Source organism: Notechis scutatus, chromosome 12 (assembly GCF_049901735.1).
Source record: "Notechis scutatus isolate UNSWTSFEM ecotype Mainland chromosome 12, rNotScu1.2, whole genome shotgun sequence".
NCBI classification, from domain to species: Eukaryota; Metazoa; Chordata; class Lepidosauria; order Squamata; family Elapidae; genus Notechis; species Notechis scutatus.
In genome coordinates, this window is record NC_142020.1 from 8137819 (window position 1) to 8158371 (window position 20553).

Genomic DNA, 20553 nt, shown 5'->3' on the forward strand with positions numbered 1-20553 from the left:
CCCCCCCAACCCCCCCCCCCCCCCCCCCCCCCCCCCCCCCCCCCCCCCCCCCCCCCCTAGAGCCCGAAGTTATGAATGATGTGTCTCAGAGTTGGCTACAGCCAGGCAGTGCCTGCATGTTAACTCCCAATAAATCCTTTTTAAGTTTTGGAAGTTTGGCTCAAGACTCATGATTTAAATGGGGGTAACTGCCGGAATCCTGACACTCGATAGACTTGATAGATAGGCCCTCTATCTAGCAAAATTAAATTCAATGTAAAGAAAAGATCTCACGCTTAGGCAAGAAAAATCAAAAGTACAGGTACAGACTGGGTGAAACCTGGCACAATAGCAGTGACTTGTGAGAGGATCTTGGAGTGCTAGTGGACAATCATTTCAATGAACCAGCAGTGTGTGGCAGCTGCCAGAAAAGCCAATGCAATCCTAGGTTGCATTAACAGAGTGATAAGACTTGAGATTATGTGAAGCACTAGTACCGTTTTACGAAGCTTTAATAAGACCACATCTAGAATACTATATTCAGTTTTGGTCATCCCATTACCAAAAAAAATAAAAAAAGATTTTGAAAGAGTGCAGAGAAGAGGCTAAAACATTCGAAGAATGGTTGAATGAATTAGGTATGGCTAGTCTAGTGAAAAGAAAAGGACCAGAGATGAAATGATGGCAGTGTTCCAATATTTGAGGGGCTGCCACAAAGAAGAGGGAGTAAAACTATTTTCCAAAACACCTGAAGGCAAGAAGACAAGAAGCAATGGATGGAAACCAATCAAGGAGAGATCCAACTTAAAACTAAGGAGAAATGTCCTGACAGTGAACATTTAATCAGTGGTACAACTTGCCTCCATAAGTTATGGGTACCGCGTCACAGGAAGATTTTAAGAAGAGCATGGAAAACTAGGTTGGACTAGAAGATCCACAGGATCCAACTCTTGTTCTTCTGTTATTCCCAGAATTCCCCTGTTGCTGGCTAGGGAGTTCAGGGAGTTGAAATCCACACATCTTAAAAGTTCCTGAGGTCCTGGAACACTGACCTAGGAAGGGTAAGGCTGTAATTCTCTGCACCCAAGATTAAATTCTGTTAGATCAGATGGACTTATTTTTTAAAAAAGTTTGGTAAGAACACAGTACAGAACTCAGTACGTTTTTCCTTTTAAAAACTGTAGAAGCTTGCTGAGAATGGAGGATCTCTAAAGTTCATCTCATCAGATCAAATGCTCTTGTTTAGTTACTCTGCATGAAATCCTAAAACGATTTCAATAAAATATCAAACCCCCTCTTGTCCAGCCCAATCATACCTTCTCCAGCTGCGAGCTGGAAATTTTAATTTTTGGCCCAAGTTCAGCAAAATATAAATTCTGGTGTCTCATATTTTTGAGGAGAGAGCCTCAATCCTGTCCGGCAGCTGTCCAATTATTTAGAAGCCTTTATACAGAAAAGTTTTGCAAATGCAAAATGAGAAAGCGGTAAATTTCACTTTGTTTAATTTGGTATAAAAAGAACTGCTTGTAACTTTCTGAAGCCATCCTGGCTAATAAAACAGGTTTTGTATAGAACAAACTGCCTCCACAGCAGGAGACTAGGAAAAAATAGTTAAGTGATTTTTTTTTTCCTAGCAGAATCTCCTGAACATGTGGCTGTGTTGTTTTTCCCCCCACAGGAAGCAGAAAAACCACGGCCCATTTTGCAGCTTCCAACCTGGTGAGGTTTCACAGCAGCTATCTAGATCAGCAACCACGGTGACTATAATCTCTCCCTTTCTCCCCTCTTCCCTCCACCCTCCCCCAAAAAGTGAGGTTCTCAGTTCTAGGCAGCCCCCAGGAATTTGTAGCCCAGTAGACATTGACGTTCTCTTAAATTCAGGTGTATTCACAAAGGTGACCACATCCTGTAGGACAATGGGAGCTGGTTTCCAGCCATTTCATGATATGTTGCAGGTGACCACCGTGGCTGCAGCCCTGGCACCAGACAAAGAGGCCCTTGACCACATGGTGGCACACAGCACACATGCTGGCACACTGCCTGCACCTGAAAAAGAGCACAAAGGAGAAACGCAGCTGAAGGACACAGGTGGGAAGAGCCTCCAGCAAGAGCGAGATTTCAATCTTTCTTCAGCTATGAAGCTCAGCCTGCTACTTGATCTGTTCTCTCTTTCTTTCCTCTTTCTCTCTTTCTCTTTCTTTCTCTCTTTTTCCTCTTTCTCTTTCTTTCTTTTTCCCTTTCTCTCCCTTTCTCTCTCTTTTTCTCCCTTTCTCTTTCTTTTTCCTCTTTCTCTTTTTCTTTCTCTTTTTCCCTTTCTCTCCCGTTCTCTCTCTTTTTCTCCCTTTCTTTTTCCTCTTTCTCTTTTTCTTTCTTTCTCTTTCTTTCTCTTTCTCTTTTTCCCTTTCTCTCCCTTTCTCTCTCTCTTTTTCTCCCTCTTTCTCTCTTTCTTTTTCCTCTTTCTCTTTTTCTTTCTTTCTCTTTTTTCCTTTCTCTCCCTTTTCTCTCTCTTTTTCTCCCTCTTTCTCTCTCCCTCCCTCCCTCCCTCTCTCCCTCCCTCTCTTTAAGAGAGTTGAGAGAGTCATAACCTGGAGTCATTACATTCCCACAAACAATCTCAATCCAACCTCTTTTGAATTCCGTTGACCCTTATTTAGTGCCCATCTAACACTGAACTGTAGTTAACTAAATTCTTGGGTATAGGGTGGAGCAATCAATCTTCTGAACTGTAGCTTAATGGACAGTCCTGAATCCAGGCACCTGACCCCCCTCACTGACAGGTGGAAGTCCCACTTCGGCCTCCAGGTTATGAGGGAGGCTCCCTGGGCTACGATTGGGACATCCCAAAGAAGTGAGATCATCACAGGTTGCCTAATTCCTATCTCCTCTTGCTCTCCTGCTTTCAGTAGGAAGGATGCTGCGTTGTCGACAGCCTGGGAGCTTCTCACCGGTCACAGATCCATCCCTTGTTGCTCATCGGCCGCTTGCAGCTGCTGCAGTTGATGTGCAGGGTGGTGGAGGCTTGGTTGAGGCAGTGGATGGCCCTGCAGGTGCTCAGTTTGATCACTTCGTTGGAGATGTTCCACAACTGGAAACGCTGCAGGAGGTCAATGTACGACATGTACCAATGTTCCTGGGAGGAATCAAATGACAATGATATCATGGCATCCCGAACTACAGAAGCCGCCGCGCCATCTTTTCCCCCCCTTAAGGCTCCAAAGCGCTTGTGCGGCTGACAGGTCATCCTCGCTGAATGACCAATCGCTTAGTGAGCATCGGAAGTTGCTACAACGGACTGAATCCAAAGCTAACTGACGATCGAGTCCCGGAGTTCCAACAGCTAGACCATTCTCCTTCCAGGCTTACAGGACTGCACTGCACTTCGGGCTCTTAGCAAGCTGGCTCACTCTTACGGTGGGCTTTCTCTAGCGCCCTCTACTGGCACAGGGGACTTAGCTGGTGCTTGACTGCCAGCTGTGCCTATAGGTACCTGTGTCTGGTCATCAATTCCCTTCTTGATGCGATCTCCCAGCACAATCAGGACCGACACGGCCATCTGGACATCTCCCTGCTCGGCGTAGAAGAGCAGCATGTCGTGAACGATAGGGCTGAAGAAATCAGCGGGCAGGCGATTCTCGTAGAGGGAGTGTGAAATGGAAATGAGGGAAAAGGATTCCACCGGGGTGAGAGACACGGTCTCCGCCTCGTTGCCACTGACGTGGGGCGAGTCGGCTTTATCCTGCAGGTGGTCCAGGGCAGAGGGGTTGTCTACGATCTCGTGGCGTAAAGGAAAGGCTTCCTGGGGAAGGATGTACTCTTGTTCTTCGGCTGCAGGAAGACACGGAACCATGAAGGAGAAAGCAAGCTGACCCAAACCACTCCATTCTCTCCTCCTATATAATATATTATATATATAGATTATAAAATGAACTGGTTTCACATTGTCATATTTTGTTTGCCTCCTAACTGCTTCTACCCTTTGGAGTGCTCACCGAGCACTGAATAAGGAACAAAATCAGAATTAACGTTTTTATTTACGTTCAGTGGAGAGAAAGGGATTAGAGGAGAGCAAGCAGGCACACAACAGAGAATACGCATAGAAAGCAATGCATTGGCACCCAGCAGCCATGAGCATGCTTGAAAAACAGCCTTGTATTCCCCCATTGAGTGCCTGCTTACTCTCTTGCAATCCCTTCTCCAATCTCGCCACTCTGCAAAAGGAGAAAAAGAAAAGAAAAACAAACAGATTAGGCAGGCATTACAGTGCAGGACAGGCACTCACTGTGAGGATTCTCGTGGTCCATCATGTACAGATCATCTTCATCGGCTTCCACATCGCCCAGGAGATAATCGGCAGGAACGTCACTTCCTTCTGTCTCCTCGTTCTCTGGACATCCAGGAAAAGAAAAAGAAAAAGACGCTTATGAGTAGAGTCATAGAGTTGGATCAGGCTGTTTTGGCCACAGAGTTCAGCTTCCTGTTCAGTGCAGGAGTTCAGATTGAAGCACCTCTGATCAACGGAAGTCTAGTGTCAGCCTAGGTGCCACTTGAACAAAAGCAACGAAGAGAAGTTCACTCCTTTCTCCGAGGTTTGCTGTTGAAACGATTGGCTACTTAAGAGATTCTGCCTTTATCCAGCATGGATCTGTTGTTCCATATCTTAGACCAGGGGCCGGCAACCTTAAAACACTCAAAAGAGCCTAACCGGAAGCCTTCCGTTCCATTCTGGAGCCGACCGGAAGTCCGGTTCCCCCCACCATAGAGTTTCTTCCTAGCATGGCATCCTTTTTCCTCTACCTGTCCTAACCGAAAGCGCTATCAATTGGGGAGCCGACCGGCGACAGGGAGCCGCAGCAGAGAGATAAAAGAGCCACATGCGGCTCTAGAGCCGTGGGTTGCCGACCCCTGCCCTAGACACTAAAAGGAGATCTTCGGCTCACTTCGCAACCGCCTTGCTTGGCAGCATCAATTCTGATCGCAATTGTGGACTTAAGTCAAGGACTACCAGTATTCTGGCTTCCTTGCTTCCATCTTTTGCCTGGACTGAATATATATCCCTTGTACCGCTGTCCATCCCCTTTCAGGTCTGCTCACCATCGTTATTGATCAGAGTTGAGGAGGAATCCATGAGAATGGCTTCGGGACGGTTCTCCCCTTTGGTCCTCTCCAGCCGCGACTCAGTGCCTATTCCAGAGGGAATATCTTTCAAGTTAAAGCTGGGAGAGAAGCAGAAAATGCTGAATAGTCCATAGTAAAATTGTCCTTCCCGTATCCTTCTCTAGGTCTGCAATCCTTGCAATTTGGGCTACGGGCGATTGTTTTTTAATTCCGAGTTTGTCACCGGCTGAGCTATCTGTTGATTTCACTTAATTTCTTTTCTTTTTTTTTCCTTTGTTCCTATCTTTGCTATTTTTTTGTTTGCTTTCTAGTCCTTTTCTAGTTTTCATGTTTTTAACTATGTGTAAGCTGCCCAGAGTTGCTGGGAGTTGGGCAGCATATATAGGTAGCACTCCTCTTACAACAGTTCATTTAGTGTTGACTAACAATGGCAATGAAAACTGTCTTTTTCACAGTTATGGCCATTGCAGCATGATCCAGAGGTGGTATTCAGCAGGTTCTGACCAATTCTGGAGAACCAGTAGCGGAAATTTTGAGTAGTTTAGGAGAGCCAACAAATCCCACCTCTGACTGGCCCCGCCAACCCCTTCTATTCTCTGCCTCCCATTGAGTCCCAGCTGATCGGCTGGGTCTCCTTTGATTGCCCTGCACAGGAGAAGGGAGCTGGAAAGCAGGTTAGTGGGGTGGGGAGGGAAGGGGGATTTTACAGTATCCTTCCCTGCCATGCCCACCAAACCAAACCACACCCACCAAGTCATGCCCACAATTAACAAAATTTGAATCACACCACTGCTATGGTCATGTGATTTACATTCAGATGCTTGCTAACGGACTCATGTTTATGACAGCTGCAGTGCTCTGGACGTATTTTGCAACCTTCTGAGAAGCCAAGTCAGTGGGGAAGCCAGATTTACTTAAAAATCGTATTACTAATTTAATAACTGCAGGGATTCACTCGACAAAAGTGGCAAGAAAAGTCGTAAAATGGGACAGATTCACTTACCAAATTTTTCACATGGCAATGTAAATTTTGGGCTCATCTGTGGTCATAAATTGAGGACTATATTGTAAATCTCACGTAGCCACAGCAACAGGTCCTTGGGAAGGAGTCAATAGGCGAACGAAAATGCCAAATCCATTGCATAGTCAGCCAAATGTCTGAACATCTGGGTGACTATGCAGAGGGTATGAAGAGCCATTTGTGTGGGCACGCGAGCCACAGCCAAACTTACCTGTACTGCACATGCCTCCTACTTGAGGGAAGCCTCTGCAGCCTTGGGAGGCCGAAAAACAGGACTTCCGGAAATACCAGACGTGCCAAAACGGGCCCATTTTCAGCCTCCCAAAGCTGTAGAGCAGGGGTGTCCAACCTTGGCAACTTTAAGACTTGTGGACTTCAACTCCCAGAATTCTGGGAGTTGAAGTCCACAAGTCTTAAACTCCCAGAATTCTGGGAGTTCAAGTCCACAAGTCTTAAAGTTGCCAAGGTTGGACACCCCTGCTGTAGAGGCTTCCCTCGAGCCTCTGGGAGAACGAAAAGGGCTTCAAACGGGCCAAAAGTCAGCTCTGGGGTGCGCGCATGTGCAGTGCAGGCAAGGGGGCGGGGTGCACAACAAAAGGTTGGCCATCACTCAACTATAACAATAATTTTGCAGGGCCACCGATGTTATATACGTGACTGGGCAGCCCAGCTGAAGAAAAACAGCAAAAACAACCCAAATCAAAAATAATGGGGGCAGCCAAGAATGCTCATGATATTCCATATTTAATATAAAAATGACCAAGAACTAAGGCTCATCCGCATTGGGATATCATCATTACAAACACATACAGACTAATCAGCAATAGCTTTGAATTTAGGGCCGGGATTATGTGATTTAACGTTTTGTGATATTTCCTGACCGCCCCGGATTGGTTGTTCCAGAAAATCTTTAAGGGCAACGTTTCACAACGTTGACCACTTTTAAGATGGGTGATCTTAAGCTCCCAGATTCCTAATCTAAGTGGGGGCTACAAGGCTCCGGGATTTGTCTCACCTGGATTTGCCCCAAGTCACCCTTGACTGCACATGTCCCCACAAGGCAGGCCCCTCCCCTTCTCTTTACCTGTTCATGAGTGGAAGGCTCGAGCTACTCTTCCCCAGGCTGTGGTTGAGGTTCGTGGCAGGGACGGTGTTAGGGCTTGAATAAATAATGCGGAGCATGGTCCACGTCTGAGCAACCTGGAGAAAAAGAACAGAAGAAGCTTAGAAACCACCAGCTAAGTCTGTCAATCGAAGGACTGTAAGCCAATCCTCTAGCACAGGGGTCCCCAACCGCCGGTCCGCGGACCGTACCGTCCGCTGGAACAAGTCTTACCGGGCCGCTGGTTGCTGGCGCCGCCATCTTTTTTGGTAAAAGTGCTTCGGTGAGCTTTTCCGGTAGAAAGCTCACCGGAAGCACTTTTTCATCAAAAAGATGGCAGCGCTAACGCTCGGTGAGCTTTTCCGGGTAGAAAGCCATTTCTACCCGAAAAAGCTCACGCGAAGGCTGCGCCGCCATCTTTTTGACGAAAAAGTGCTTCGGTGAGGTCACCGGAAGCACTTTTCGTCAAAAGATGGCGGCGCCCAGTTGATGCCGTGCCGGGCCGCGGCGCCCAGCTGATGCCGGTACCGGGTCGCGGCGTCAAAGGTTGGGGATCACTGCTCTAGCAGTCTCTCTCAACCTCAGCCACTTTTAAGATGTGTGGGTTTTAACTCCCATGCTGGCAAAGGAATTCTGGAATGGAGAATGGGATGGGATGGGATAGGATAGGATAGGATAGGATAGGATAGGATAGGATAGGATAGGATAGGATAGAATAAGGAATGGAATGGAATAAAGAATGAATGGAATGGAATGGAATGGAATGGAATGGAATGGAATAGAATAGAATAGAATAGAATAGAATAGAATAGAATAGAATAGAATAGAATAGAATAGAACAGAACAGAACAGAACAGAACAGAATAGAATAGAATAGAATAGAATAGAATAGAGAAGGAATGGAATGGAATGGAATAGAAATAGGATAGGATAGAATAAGGAATGGAATGGAATAGAGAATGAATGGAATGGAATAATGAATGGAATGGAATAATGAATGGAATGGAATAATGAATGGAATGGAATAATGAATGGAATGGATAGAATAAAGAAGGAATGGAATGGAATGGAATGGAATAGAATAGAATAGAATCTGGAACGGAATGGAATAGCTTGATTGGCCAACTGTGATTGGACACACAAGGAATTTGTCTCCAGTACAGAAGCTCTCAGTGTATACATACAGACACAACAATGAAGTGATAGGTCATAGATCAGAAAGCAGAATTACAATCATTAGTCATAAGATACAAACAAAAAGTGATAAATTATAAGATACCAAGAAGATGATGATGGTAGGAAAGGAGAGGTGAGAAAAGATGAGAAAGGAGGAGAAAGATAACAGCAATACAGCCTTATTGCATGAGTAAATATCTTTAAGACAGTGCTGTGGGAATTAGGTGTTTAGCCGAGTGATGGCACAGGGGAAAAATTATTTTGTCTCTAGCTGTTTTGGCAAGCAATGCCCTGTAGTAATGACCAGAGGGGAGGACTTGAAACACTTTATGTCCAGGGCATGAGGGGTCTCTAGACATTTTCTCAGCCCTCTTTCTGGTTTGTGCATTATATGGACCCTCAATGGAAGGCGGGCTGGTTGCAGTTGTTTTTTCTGCAGTCCTAACTATCCCTTGAAGTCTGCACCTAAGGTTGGGAAAGTCCTCCCTAAGAGGATGAAGTCCTGAACGGAAACATATTTTAAGAAGAGCTTGGACTGCCATCTGTCAGAAATGGGGTAGGGTCTCCTGCTTGGGCGGGCGGGGGATTGGACTAGACAACCTACAAGGTCCCTTCCAACTCTGTTAATCTGTTATATGAAGAGATGGAGCGTTACCTGGTTGCGCTTAAGCTCTTTGGCTACTTTGGCGTTGTGATCACACAGCTCGGCCAGCGGCCTCCCGGTCAGCAAGTACTGCCTGGCCGTTCGCACAAACCAATCCATGCTGCTGGCGTCGCACCCTGCGTCGGCCTCGAAGACGCTGAGGGCGCTGGAGGAAGAGATGAACTCAAACTGCTCGGCGGGGTCCAGCTTCCGCTTGAAGAAGATGGGATGGCGGCGGTCGCCGAGGTAGGGCTTCCGGTTCGAGTCGGAGGAAATGAGGCTCTCCTTGGCTGCAAACGCCAGGTCTCCGAAGAGGCTGTAGCAGAGGCCCTCCGGGTTGGCCCGCTCGATCGGCTGGCTGGCATCCTTGAAGATGTGCTGGTAAAGGGTGCTGTCCTTGGATCCCGAGAGGAGGAAGTAGGGGTCGTGTAGGTGGCGCCAGACGATCCCAGTGGTGACGTCTTTGTGCTCCTCGAACATGGCGGACGGGATGAAGGGCCGCCGGATGTCCCACACGTAGATGTTGTGGTCCACCATCATCGAGCAGGTGGCGATGTGGTGCTTGCACTCGGGCCTCCACTTGACCCGGGCTACGGAGGCAATCGTTTGCACGCAGTAGATCTCTTTGGCCCGGTTGGTGCTCATGTCCCAGACTTTCACCATCTTATCTCGGCCGCCGGTGGCCAACCAGCCTCTAATGGAAGGGAAATGCATTTAAGAATTTATGAGACGAATAGCACTTAGACTTATATACTGCTTCAGTACTTCATGCCTTGGTGGCACAGTGGTTAGAGTGCAGTACTGCAGGCCACTTCTGCTGACTGCCAGCTGCCTGCAATTTGGCAGTTCGAATCCCACCAGGTTCAAGGTTGACTCAGCCTTCCATCCTTCTGAGGTGGGTAAAATGAGGACCCAAAATTGTTGGGGGCAAGAGGATGACTCTGTAAACCACTTAGAGAGGGCTGGAAAGCTCTATGAAGCGGTATGTAAGTGCTATTGCTATTGTCCTTCCTTCCTTCCTTCCTTCCTTCCATGGTGCACAGTGGTTAGAATGCAATATTGCAGGCTGACTCTGCCCACAGTCAGGAGTTTGATCCTGATGACTCAAGGTTGACTCAGCCTTCCATCCTTCCAAGGTGGGCAAAATGAGGACCCAGATTGTTGGGAGCAATAGGCTGACTCCGTAAAACTGCTTAGAGAGGGCTGGAAAGCACTGTAAAGCAGTATATAAGTCTAAGGGTTATTGCCAAGTGCTATTTACAACCCCCTCTAAGCAGTTTACAGAGTCAGCTTATGGCCCCCAACAATCTAGGTCCTCATTTTGCCCATCTTTGAAGGATGGAAGGTGGAGTCAACCTTGAGCCGGTCAGGACTGAACTGCAAAACTGCTGCCAGCCGGCCATCAGCAGAAATAGCCTGCAGTACTGCACTCTAACCACTGCGCCACCATGGCTCTTATAAATAAAACAGTTCAGCCACAATCTCTAAGTTGGTGCAATAGGACTTCAGAACTAGCTGTCTTCCAGGTGCTATAGCTCGTCCTTGACTTATGACCACAATTGAGTCAGGAATTATGATAAGTCATTATGGTCATAAGTCAAAGCATCATGTGACCAGACCCAATGTTTTTTCTTTTTTTACGGCGTTTATTAGGGTAATTAATTTTCATCATTGGAGGGTTTGTTGCTGGAAATCAGAAGTAAACTTTGGAAACATAGCAAAAAACATTGCAAACTGTGATCCTGTGACCACAGGATCTTGCAAATGGTTGTAATGGTGAGCTGGCTGCCGATCACCCAAAATGTAATCCCAAAACAAGATTTAATATCTGCGTGATTTGCTTAACAATCATGTTGATCTGCTTAACAAACTGCCCTAAAAATGGTAAAATCTAGGCCAACCAAGCAACAACCTACGGCAGAAAGTCTAATTCCCAATAACGGTTGTAAGTCAAGGACTACCTGCAAACTGTTAGAAGGGGCAAAAAAATGATACTTAAAAATCGAAGGACCACGTGACTTTCCACACAAAATGCTTTGCAGAGAGTTGTTGCACACGGTGGAGGGGAAACTGAAGAAGCTTCCGAAAGTGGAACCCTAGATTGCTCTGTCAGAAGGTGCTAGAAAACAAGGCAAGCACAGAAAAGCACCCGAGGCAGAAAAGACAGACAGACACACACGTGTTCGTACCTGTCCTCTGGATGCCAATCGCAACAGAACACAGGTCCGTTGTGGGCCGTGAACATCCTCTCATAGCGGTCAGGCCGGCGGATATCCCACAGTTGAACATTGCCGTTTTCAAAGGTGGCAGCAAAGGTGAAGTAGTCGCGGATACTAAACTGGACGTCACGCACGCTCTCCGACTGACCTGAAGGAGGCAGAAAGCACACATGGGGTTGATCTACTTCAGGGCTCTCCAAACTTGGCCGCTTTAAGACTTGTGGACTTCGACTCCCAGAATTCCCCAGCCAGCCATGCCAAGTCTTTTTTTTTTTTTTTAAATGTTTTATTTTTATTCATAAACATTTTGAATACAGTGTATTCATAAACATTTTGAATACAGTGTATTGTCAGGGCATAACATTTTACGAAAAAGCAAAGGAAAAACAAAACAGAAGTATCAACATATATATCTGTCATGCCCCTGTTAGAATCTGACTCTAAGGGAGAGGAGGAACAGCCGACAGGGAGTGGGAGTGTGGCTCCGGAGGTTGTGGAGGAGGCTGGGGAAGGGCACAGGCCGGCTGGGCATTCACAGGAAGACCTAGGCCCATCCCCTCTTCATCCTAGGGCACACAGGGAGGAGCAGATAAGGGAGAAACGTGAATGGCGTGGTCTATGGGGGAGGAAAGGGCCTTGATCCCCTTCATGGGCTGTAGCTGTGAGGACTGTTTAAAAGGACAAACTGCATGTGGGCCACTGCTGCAAAGCATGAAAATATTTCTAGTCTGTCCGTTCTTATCTGAGTTCTGCCGTCCTTCCCAGTGTGTGTATTTCGATATCTGTGGACGTCTTCAAGCCCTTATCCTGCCTTGTCTCATTAATTCTTCAGTGTTTTTTTTTCTATTTATAATTTATATGTATTTTGAGTTTGAAGGGAAGTTCTTCCTTTTCGCAACTGTTTGTGGGGGTCAATGATAATTGGACCTTTAAAGCCAAGTTGAAGGAATTAAAGGGACTTCACCTGTTTTTGTGATTTTGTTGCTTTTGTATCCCACCCTGGGTCATCACAATAACTGATAGCAGTAATAATAGTGTAACAAACTAGTTTTAGCTAAATTTCTCTTTGTATTAGCTTATTTACGCTTCTGTTAATTATATCAACGTGTTTATAATTATCAACTCTCTTTGTATTTAATTCATACATAGCAATGATCTTTCTTCACCTAATTTCTACCTCTGATCTCTAACCACTTGTAAAATCTGTTCCATGTTAAGTAATATTCTGTGTCTTCTTTGCCCTTAATGTCAATCTATCCATCTCTGCACAGTCTAGTATTTTCTGAATTACATCCTCATCTGATGGGGTGTTCTCATTTTTCCAGTATTGTGCAAATACAATCCTTGCAGCTGTCAATATACAGTCCCTTTATCATATCCTTCTGGCATTATAGCCAACTAAATATTTCAGCCATGCCAAGTCTTAAAGTTGGCAAGTTGCGCTATTCTACCTGGTAAACCACCCAGGTAGTGTTTTCCCCTCTGAAAACAGGTTTCTGTCCGCAATCTGGGGCTCCTCCAAATGTGTTAGGCTCCAGTGTCTTATAATCTCCTAGCCAGCCTGGGCGCTGGGGATTATGGGAAGTGAAGCCTCCTCATAACAAGGTCATTTCCAAAAGGGCTTTTTGCACAAAATAGAAAATGGGGAAATTATGATACATGGATTTGATCATCGGTAATACTAATAAACTATTTTAAAAACGAACATTAGGATGTAATCTTAGAGAAAGAGTTTGATGTACGTTTCATTTACATCTGCTATAAAAGAAGTCGGAAGAATACATAGAACATAGGGCTGGAAGGGACCTCAGAGGTCTTCTAGTCCAGCCTCCTGCTCAAGGTAGGAGATGTCATACCAGACCAGTCAAATGGTGGTCCAATCTATTTTTGAAAACTCCCAGTGATGAAACACCCACAACTTCTGGAGGTAAGCCATCCCATTAATTGTTCTCAAAAAATTTTCTTCCTAGCTGTAGGTTGGATCTCTCTTTAAGAAGCTTCCACCCATTACTTCTTCTTATCCTGCCCCTCAGGTGCTCCTCTTTGTGAAAACCCCTTGAATATTCAAATGAAGACTTTGCAATGTCTATAACCACCTGAACATCTATGAATTTGCTTTCAAAAGCCTTTTAGGGCATTTCTGTCCTTTTCAGGGTTTTTTAAAAGACCCTGTAATCCCTTGCATCGGGGTTGAGTCGGGGTGACTGGTCAGAGCTCAAGCGTTTACTGGCCGGATGCCCTTCCCAGCGCCTATGTGGGGTTCACAGCAGACAATTACTCATTGCGCCCAGAGAGATAAACATCTGCTGCTGCCAAGGATGGAACTCACAGCCTCCTGATGGTGAGGAGAGAGCTCCACCTCTTAGACCACCATGCTGCTCCATTTCTGTCTTTCTCAGCAATGTAAGATGATTCCACCCCATCCTATTCTACTTATAAGAAAATCATCGATTCCCAAACATGGCTCTTTACCTGAGAATGTGCTGACGGAATCTTTTTTCCGTAGGTCGAAGCACTTCATGTAGCCATCCTGAGACCCGCTGAGGAGCATATAGACCTCAGTAGGGTGAAAGCACACCTTGTTCACGGTTCGCTTGTGCTCCATGAAAAGCTGGTCCTGTTTGTTCCGAGAGGGCTTGCCAAGGTTCCACGTCACCACCACCCCATTCGTGGCTGCGGTGGCCAGCAAATTCTCATCCATCTGGTGCCACACCACGTCGGCACAGCTGAAGTTCAGGGATGGTTTGCGGCCGACACGCAAGTTGAGTTTTTCAACAAACTGGTCTTCTTCGATGGAGTAGATCTTGAAAATGTTGCGCCCGGCCACTACCACCTGAGCAGCGTCCCGGCACACGCTGATGGCATTAGAAGGGGCGTCCAGGTGACAGCACATGGTCCGTCCAGTGATCGTGTTGCCACCAAGAGCGGTGGTCACCCTGGCCATTTTCTCCATGGCGCCCTACAAATCCAAAGGTTTGTCTAAACCAGGAGCAGCTGAAACACAAAGCAACATCGCAATATTAAAAGCAATCTGCGACAAACTGCAACTCATTGCTAAACAAGACAGTTGTTAAAGTGAGTTTGGCCCAATTTTACAACCTTTTTTTGCCAGTTGTTCAGTGAATCACTGGAGTTGTTCAAAGAATCATGTGGTCCTTAAACAAATCTGGCTTCCCTCATTGACTTGTTGGAAGCCGTCTGGGAATGTTACTAATGGTGATCACATGACCCCGGGACAGTGCAACCGTCATAAGTACATGCCACTTGCCAAGTGTTTGAATTTTGAACAGGTGACAAGGATGCTGCTGCAATGGTCATAAGTGTGGAAACCGATCATGAGTTACTTTTTTTCAGTGCTGTTGTAACTTCAAATCAAGGGTCTTCAAACTTGGCAAGTTTAAGGACTTCCGGTTTGAGCTTCTTCAGGGACTGACCAAAACCTCGTCTCTGCGAGGCTTCGATCCGTGCTCGCCGCTGGAGCGCCCCGAGCCGGCTGGTTTCGGGGCTAAGCCACCCCGTAGAGGTGGTGAAGAGGGGGGAAACTGCCAGCAGGGTTGAGCATCTCTCCTCCCCAGCTGGCCATTACTCCCTTTCCCGAAGGCGGTTGCAGCGGTGGTCAGAAATGGCCACCACAAAGAAGAACTCGACCAGAAAAGAATGTGCAGGAGGAAGATAAGAAGAGAAAGTTTTGATTGACTGGGTCAAACAGAATGTGCCAAGCAGAATTCGATTAGAAGTTATGTATTATGTATTATATTGAAGGTCATAAACTTAAGGTATATATTGAAGTTTAAATAAGAGTTGAATGGATGTAAATAAAAGATATAAAGGTGTCATAGTCCAATTAGTAACTACAGGAGAAAATTTGTTTAATGAGAAAAGATAATATGAAATTGAAACAGAACAGACAAAAGTATAAATATAATGATTTGAATTGAGATGAGATAATCAAAATAAAATTGAGAAAATTAAAAGAGGGGAAAAACTATATAGAAAATGTAAAATAGTATAAGATATGGAATAGAATACAAAAAGGAGCATGAAATTGAGTTTTGTGTCTGTATAAAGAAGTTCAACCCGGGACCATGCTATTTTCAAAAAAGATGTTTTACTTGTATTTTGTGTGTGAAAACCCAAATAAAACTTTATTTTTTTAAAAAAAAACTTGACAAGTTTAAGACTTGTGGACTTCAACTCCCAGAATTCCTGAGCTAACATGACTGGAGGAGGAATTCTGGGAGTTGAAGTCCACAAGTCTTAAAGCTGTCAAGTTCAAAGACCTCTGCTTCAAATGGTCATTAAACAAATGGTTTTTAGTCAAGGACCACCTGAATGCACTTCCACTCTCAACTATTTCCAAGAAATCTATGCAATGCAAAGGAATCCCTCAAACCACTGATTGCCTTTTAAAAAATGGTGTATAAAAGCAAGAATTAAGAGCAGAAAATTGCTATAGGTTGCAAAATGTGTGTGTATCTTACAAACTCGTGTGCCTGCCTAAAAAAGAAAACCATCACCAAGATTGCTACTGGCTAAAAGGCAAGGGAGAAAATAGGGGGCGATTTTTGACGTGCAAATCCGTGGTTCTGGTCCAAAACGAAAATATATTTTATTTTAAATAGCATTTAAATAAATGAACGGGGGTTGCTATGACTCCATGCTTATGCGCATGCATTGAGGGTCCTTTTCTATAGAAGGGCACGCGCGGGGCCGGTCTAGCAAACAAGATCTCGACGGGGTTTCCGAGGGAGAGAGTACTTCCGGCCCCGGCTTTCGAAGCAGCAACCCCCGTACTCAGTCCTAGCCACGCTTCCCTCGAGGCGACTTTCTCTCCTCCTCACCTCACGCGATGGTCTCCACCGGTCTTCCGCACCGGAGCAGACCCGAAGCCGCCGGGCTGCCTCGCCGAGGGACAGCCGTAATCCCTCCCGTTCGGCCCAAATCGGGCCAAGGCTCGCCCGCCATCTTGGATTACCCGTCAGGCCTTTCAGGGCTTAGGAAGCCGGAGGCCGTCATTTCCCGGCCGCTTCCCTTCCTCCTCCTCCCCCCTCCCCTCTGGAAACGTGACGTAGGGAGGTTGTGGAACAGGGTGGATCATACCATCGCAGAACTCGAGGCGGGGGCGGCGGCATTTCTCGAGTTTGCGTTGGATTGATCCATAGAAAGATTCCAGTAGAAAGCTAGCAGTGCAGTACCAGTTGTCAGAAACGTTATTATCTGTCTGACTATCTATCTATCCATCAATCACAACATCACTACAACACAACCGGGGCCAAAACGCCCCCCCACCCCCCTCCCCCCCCCCCGGAGGCCCCGGGGGCTCGGGCCCAGCCCCGCCCCACCCCCTCAGCCGTGCCGGCTGCGCCCACCCCCCCCGCCCACCACCCCCTCCGCCCCCCCCGCCAGCCCTACACCCCACCCGGCGGGCGCGCCTGTTGCTGCGCCAAAACCAGAGCCTCCCCCCAACCCCCCCAGCGCCCCACGACCCAACGCTGGCCAAAACTGCACAGGCCCCGCAGGGGGGTTCAAAAACCCCCCCCCCCCCCCGGGGCCCCCCCCCCCCCCCCCCCCCCCCCCCCCCCCCCCCCCCCCCCCCCGCCCCCGCCCACCCGGGCCCCCCCCCCCCCCCCCCCCCCCCGCCCCCCCCCCCCCCCCCCCCCTCCATCTAATCTAATCTAATCTATTTTATCTATCTATCTAATCTATCCATCTCAGGCTTGTGACTCTGGGCAGCACCTATAATATAATTGCCCAATGATAATTATGCAATTATAAAAATAATTTTTGTGTATATGTGTATGTACAAATATATATATATACATAACGTACAAATGCATTTAAATAAAATTGCTAATTATGCTTGGGGCATATTTATCCAATGCAGCTCAATTTGATTTTATTGAATCAATTATGGGTGATCAATCATAAGCTATGATGGCCAGGATATAGCCAGTTTCATGCTTTGGGCTGAATTAAAACCAAACAAGACCAGAGGCCCCCAATGATGTAGACCAAAGGCCCCCCAAACCTGGCAACTTTAAGACTTGTGGACTTCAACTTCCAGAATTCTTAAAGTTGCCAACTGTAGACCCATGGTTTGTAACCTTGACAACAGTTTGAGATGTATGGACCTCAAAAAAAGCTGGGATATACCTAGGAATTGTTTTATTAAATTTATTGGCTGCTCATCTTAACACAGTAATTGGCACATATTAAGAGTAATCGGAGTTAAGAAATCTTGGTATAGCCATTTGACCCAGTGAGGGTGCTCAGGAACGGCATTCACACAACAAGCAGAAATGAGCCGTCCCAGTTTATGGATTCAGACAAATCAATCTCCTACAGACATTCGCCACTATTACCAATTCAAACAATTCCTTGAATCTTAAACCCATGGACAGAAATATAATCCCAAAAATTCACTGACCATTTGAAGCAGCAGAGAAGCCCCCTAAAATAAATAAACAAGAAACTGAAAGAACCAGATTTGCAGATCAGGTTAAATAAGTATAAAGAAAGATTAAATTTGTCATGCAGTACAAAAACACAAAAGAAATGTCTGCAAATATTTCTCTGTTAATAATCCTGTGGCACAAAACCAGTCAGTAGGTGGGATTTTTGCTTGCCCAGAATCCCTGCTTTTCTGGAGCTCCTCACAATGACAAATTGTAAGTTTATAATTGTATGGATTGTGGAAGACTGTTAAGCAGTCTGAATATTAATAAACATTTTACCCTAGGGCTCCTGAACATAGCAAGATCTTTTTTAGTGTAGCCGCCATTAATTAGCAAGCTTTCAGCTTAGCTTTCCCTCTGCATTAATGGTTAGGTTTGTGGTCATTAGTGGTCAGTCAGGCAATTAGAACTCGCAGAAAATTGTGGTTTGATATTTATAAAGTGTGATGCAACAGACACTCTATTTTAAACATAACCAACAACATCACACCATTGTAAAAAAAAAATGTGGTTTTAAAAAACCCTGAATCCAATATGGTGATAATACACACGTGTGTGTGTGTGTGTATGTATAGTATTTTAGCAAAGCTTTTATTTTGCTAATACTGCAGGAGAAGGACAGCAGAGTCTGGGGGTGGAGTCAAGAGAGGAATCAGCCTGGAATCATTACATTCTCACAAGTCCAATCTTCTTTGTAAAGTAGAGGGTTGATTGAAGAGGCAGGACAAGTGGAGTAGTGAACACAGCTCTTTATTTGTACAAGAAGGGCTTTGCTCCTGGCAGCTCCCTCTTTTAAAGGGAGCTGTCCAGGCAGTTCAGCCACTGGCGTTCCTCCAATTTCCCACCAGGAAATCAGACCAATGAAATGAGACTTTACTCCCTTTTTAACATATCTAACACCCCTCCCCTCCTGGAAGGAGCGTTGACCGATCATAGGGCTTAACTTAGTCATGCAGGTAGACGGGCCTATGGAGGGTGCGACTGGACCTACGCAGCTCACTTGTATCTGTGGCGATGACCTGAACAGTCAGGTCTGCTGCTGCTCCGGAGTCGGCCAATGGAATCACCTGGAACTTGTCCTGGGGTGTGGCCAATTCCACCGGAACCGGGTTCCTGGAAACTCTTCACTGGATTCTTGGTTCTTCAGGTAAGTGTGTACATTCCTGGTTCGGGTTTGAGCTTAGTGTAGGTGTGTTTCTATTTTGATTTTCTGAGCTTTCTGAATTTCCTGAGTTTCCTGAGTTTGTGATAGGGTCTGTAGTTGTTACGGCCAGTTCCATTTCTGTTTTAGGACGGAGCATCCTAGGTGTCCCTGGAGTTGGTTGATGTGCCTTCTCCAGATTATACCGTCGTCTAATTTTACTCGGTATGATCGGGGACCTGTTACGTTGACTATTTCTGCCAGAACCCAGGTTGTGCCCCCGGTACAATTTCGGGCATAGACTAAATCCCCAATGGCAAATACCCGGGGATTGCTTGAATTGAGAGGTGCCTCTGCATTATAATTGGGGTGCAACCTGTCCAGTTGGGACCTTAGCTTACGACCCATTAGCAATTCTGCTGGGCTTCAATTTGTGGTAACGCTAGGTGTTATGTGCTTTGTGGGGATTCACTTATCAATTTTCGCTTGCCAATTCCCTGGACCCATGCAGCCAATGCCTCTTTGGTTGACTGCACCATCCTCTTCGCCTGATCATTGGTGGCCAGGTGGAATGGCACTGCCAAGGCATGGCGGATTCCTTGCCCTGCTAGGAAAGCTTCAAATGTGTTGAGAACTCCTCAGCACTTTAATAACCGCTTCTGCCATAGTAGTGGGCATGATTATTATTTCAAGCCACTTGGAATACGTATCTACCTCTATCAAGAATGTTTGGCCCTGTATCGCCCTGCAGAATCCATGTGTATTTGAGACCATGGTGATTTTGGGGTCTCCCATCCCCTTGTTGGGTGCCTTGGGAGGAGCCGGCCTGGGTTCCTGACAGGGCTGGCATGTCGCAACCCAGTCTTCTATGTCCTTATCCATACCCAGCCACCAAACATAACTCCTAGCTAATGCCTTCATTCTGACAATGCCAGGGTGAACCACGTGCAACGTTTGTAGTACTGGCTTCCTTAATGTTTGTGGTATCACAACTCTATCCCCCCATAACAAACACCTTTTAACACAGACAGTTCAAGTTGATGTGTCTTAAACGGTTTGAAATCACTTCCCATTTATCCATTTGACCAACTCCTCCACACTCAGTTCAAAATTCGGGCCAAAGTTTTGTCTTTGGCTGAATGTCTCGTGATCTTAGCCAACATGACAGGGCCATGTCGATAAGAAGAATGGGTGTGATTGGGGTAGGGTCTTCAACGGATTCTGGGAGTGGGCACTGGCTGAGGTCGTCTGTGTGGTCGATAGCTTTGCCCAGCTGATGGACCAGCTGGTACTTATAGGCTGCCAGGAAAACTATCCATCTTGTCATTCGTGGAGACAGTATGGCTGGGGTTGGGCAGCCCCCCCCCCCCCCGCTATGATTTCTAAGAGAGGTTTGTGGTCAGTGATCAGGTCAAAGTCCCTTCCGTATAGGTACTCATGGAACTGCTTTACCCCCCACCACTGCAGCCAGCGCTTCCTTGTCCAGCTGGCTGTAGGTCTGTTTGGCTTTAGATAAAGTTTTTGAATAAAAGGCAATTGGCGCCTCATTGCCATTTGGCATCCAGTGACTGAGAACAGCTTCTAGGCCAAATGGGAAGGCGTCACAGGTTAATATAAGGGGCAGAGTCTCATTGTATCACACTAGAACGCTTTGAGAGGTTAAGAGTTCGAATGCAGATGCTTCTTTGTGACCCCAGGTCCA

General features: G+C 46.3%; 2 protein-coding genes across 2 annotated transcripts in view; both read right to left on the reverse strand.

The window, feature by feature from the left end:
* The window catches only part of JMJD8 (jumonji domain containing 8), a 209175-nt gene that overhangs the window by 41935 nt on the left and 146687 nt on the right, over positions 1 to 20553 (reverse strand). The gene's annotated exons all lie outside the window — the stretch shown is intronic.
* WDR24 (WD repeat domain 24) lies at positions 1465 to 16320 on the reverse strand. The gene is made up of 10 exons (XM_026680710.2): positions 16097 to 16320; positions 13728 to 14249; positions 11226 to 11403; positions 9049 to 9730; positions 7200 to 7315; positions 5071 to 5192; positions 4259 to 4363; positions 3467 to 3804; positions 2925 to 3109; positions 1465 to 2025 (listed from the first exon to the last, which is right to left on the reverse strand). The coding sequence occupies exons 2-10, from the start codon at positions 14206 to 14208 to the stop codon at positions 1857 to 1859; spliced, it is 2376 nt and encodes a 791-aa protein (XP_026536495.1). The 5' UTR covers positions 14209 to 14249; positions 16097 to 16320; the 3' UTR covers positions 1465 to 1856.

Excerpts from the sequence above, each read along its gene's own strand:
- WDR24 (XM_026680710.2), bottom strand. The coding sequence starts at position 14,208 with ATGGAGAAAATGGCCAGGGTGACCACCGCTCTTGGTGGCAACACGATC. Across the intron at positions 5,193-7,199 it reads AGCCTTCCACTCATGAACAG|CTTTAACTTGAAAGATATTC; the intron begins GTAAAGAGAAGG and ends CTTCTCTCCCAG. Across the intron at positions 3,805-4,258 it reads GGACCACGAGAATCCTCACA|CCGAAGAACAAGAGTACATC; the intron begins GTGAGTGCCTGT and ends GTCTTCCTGCAG.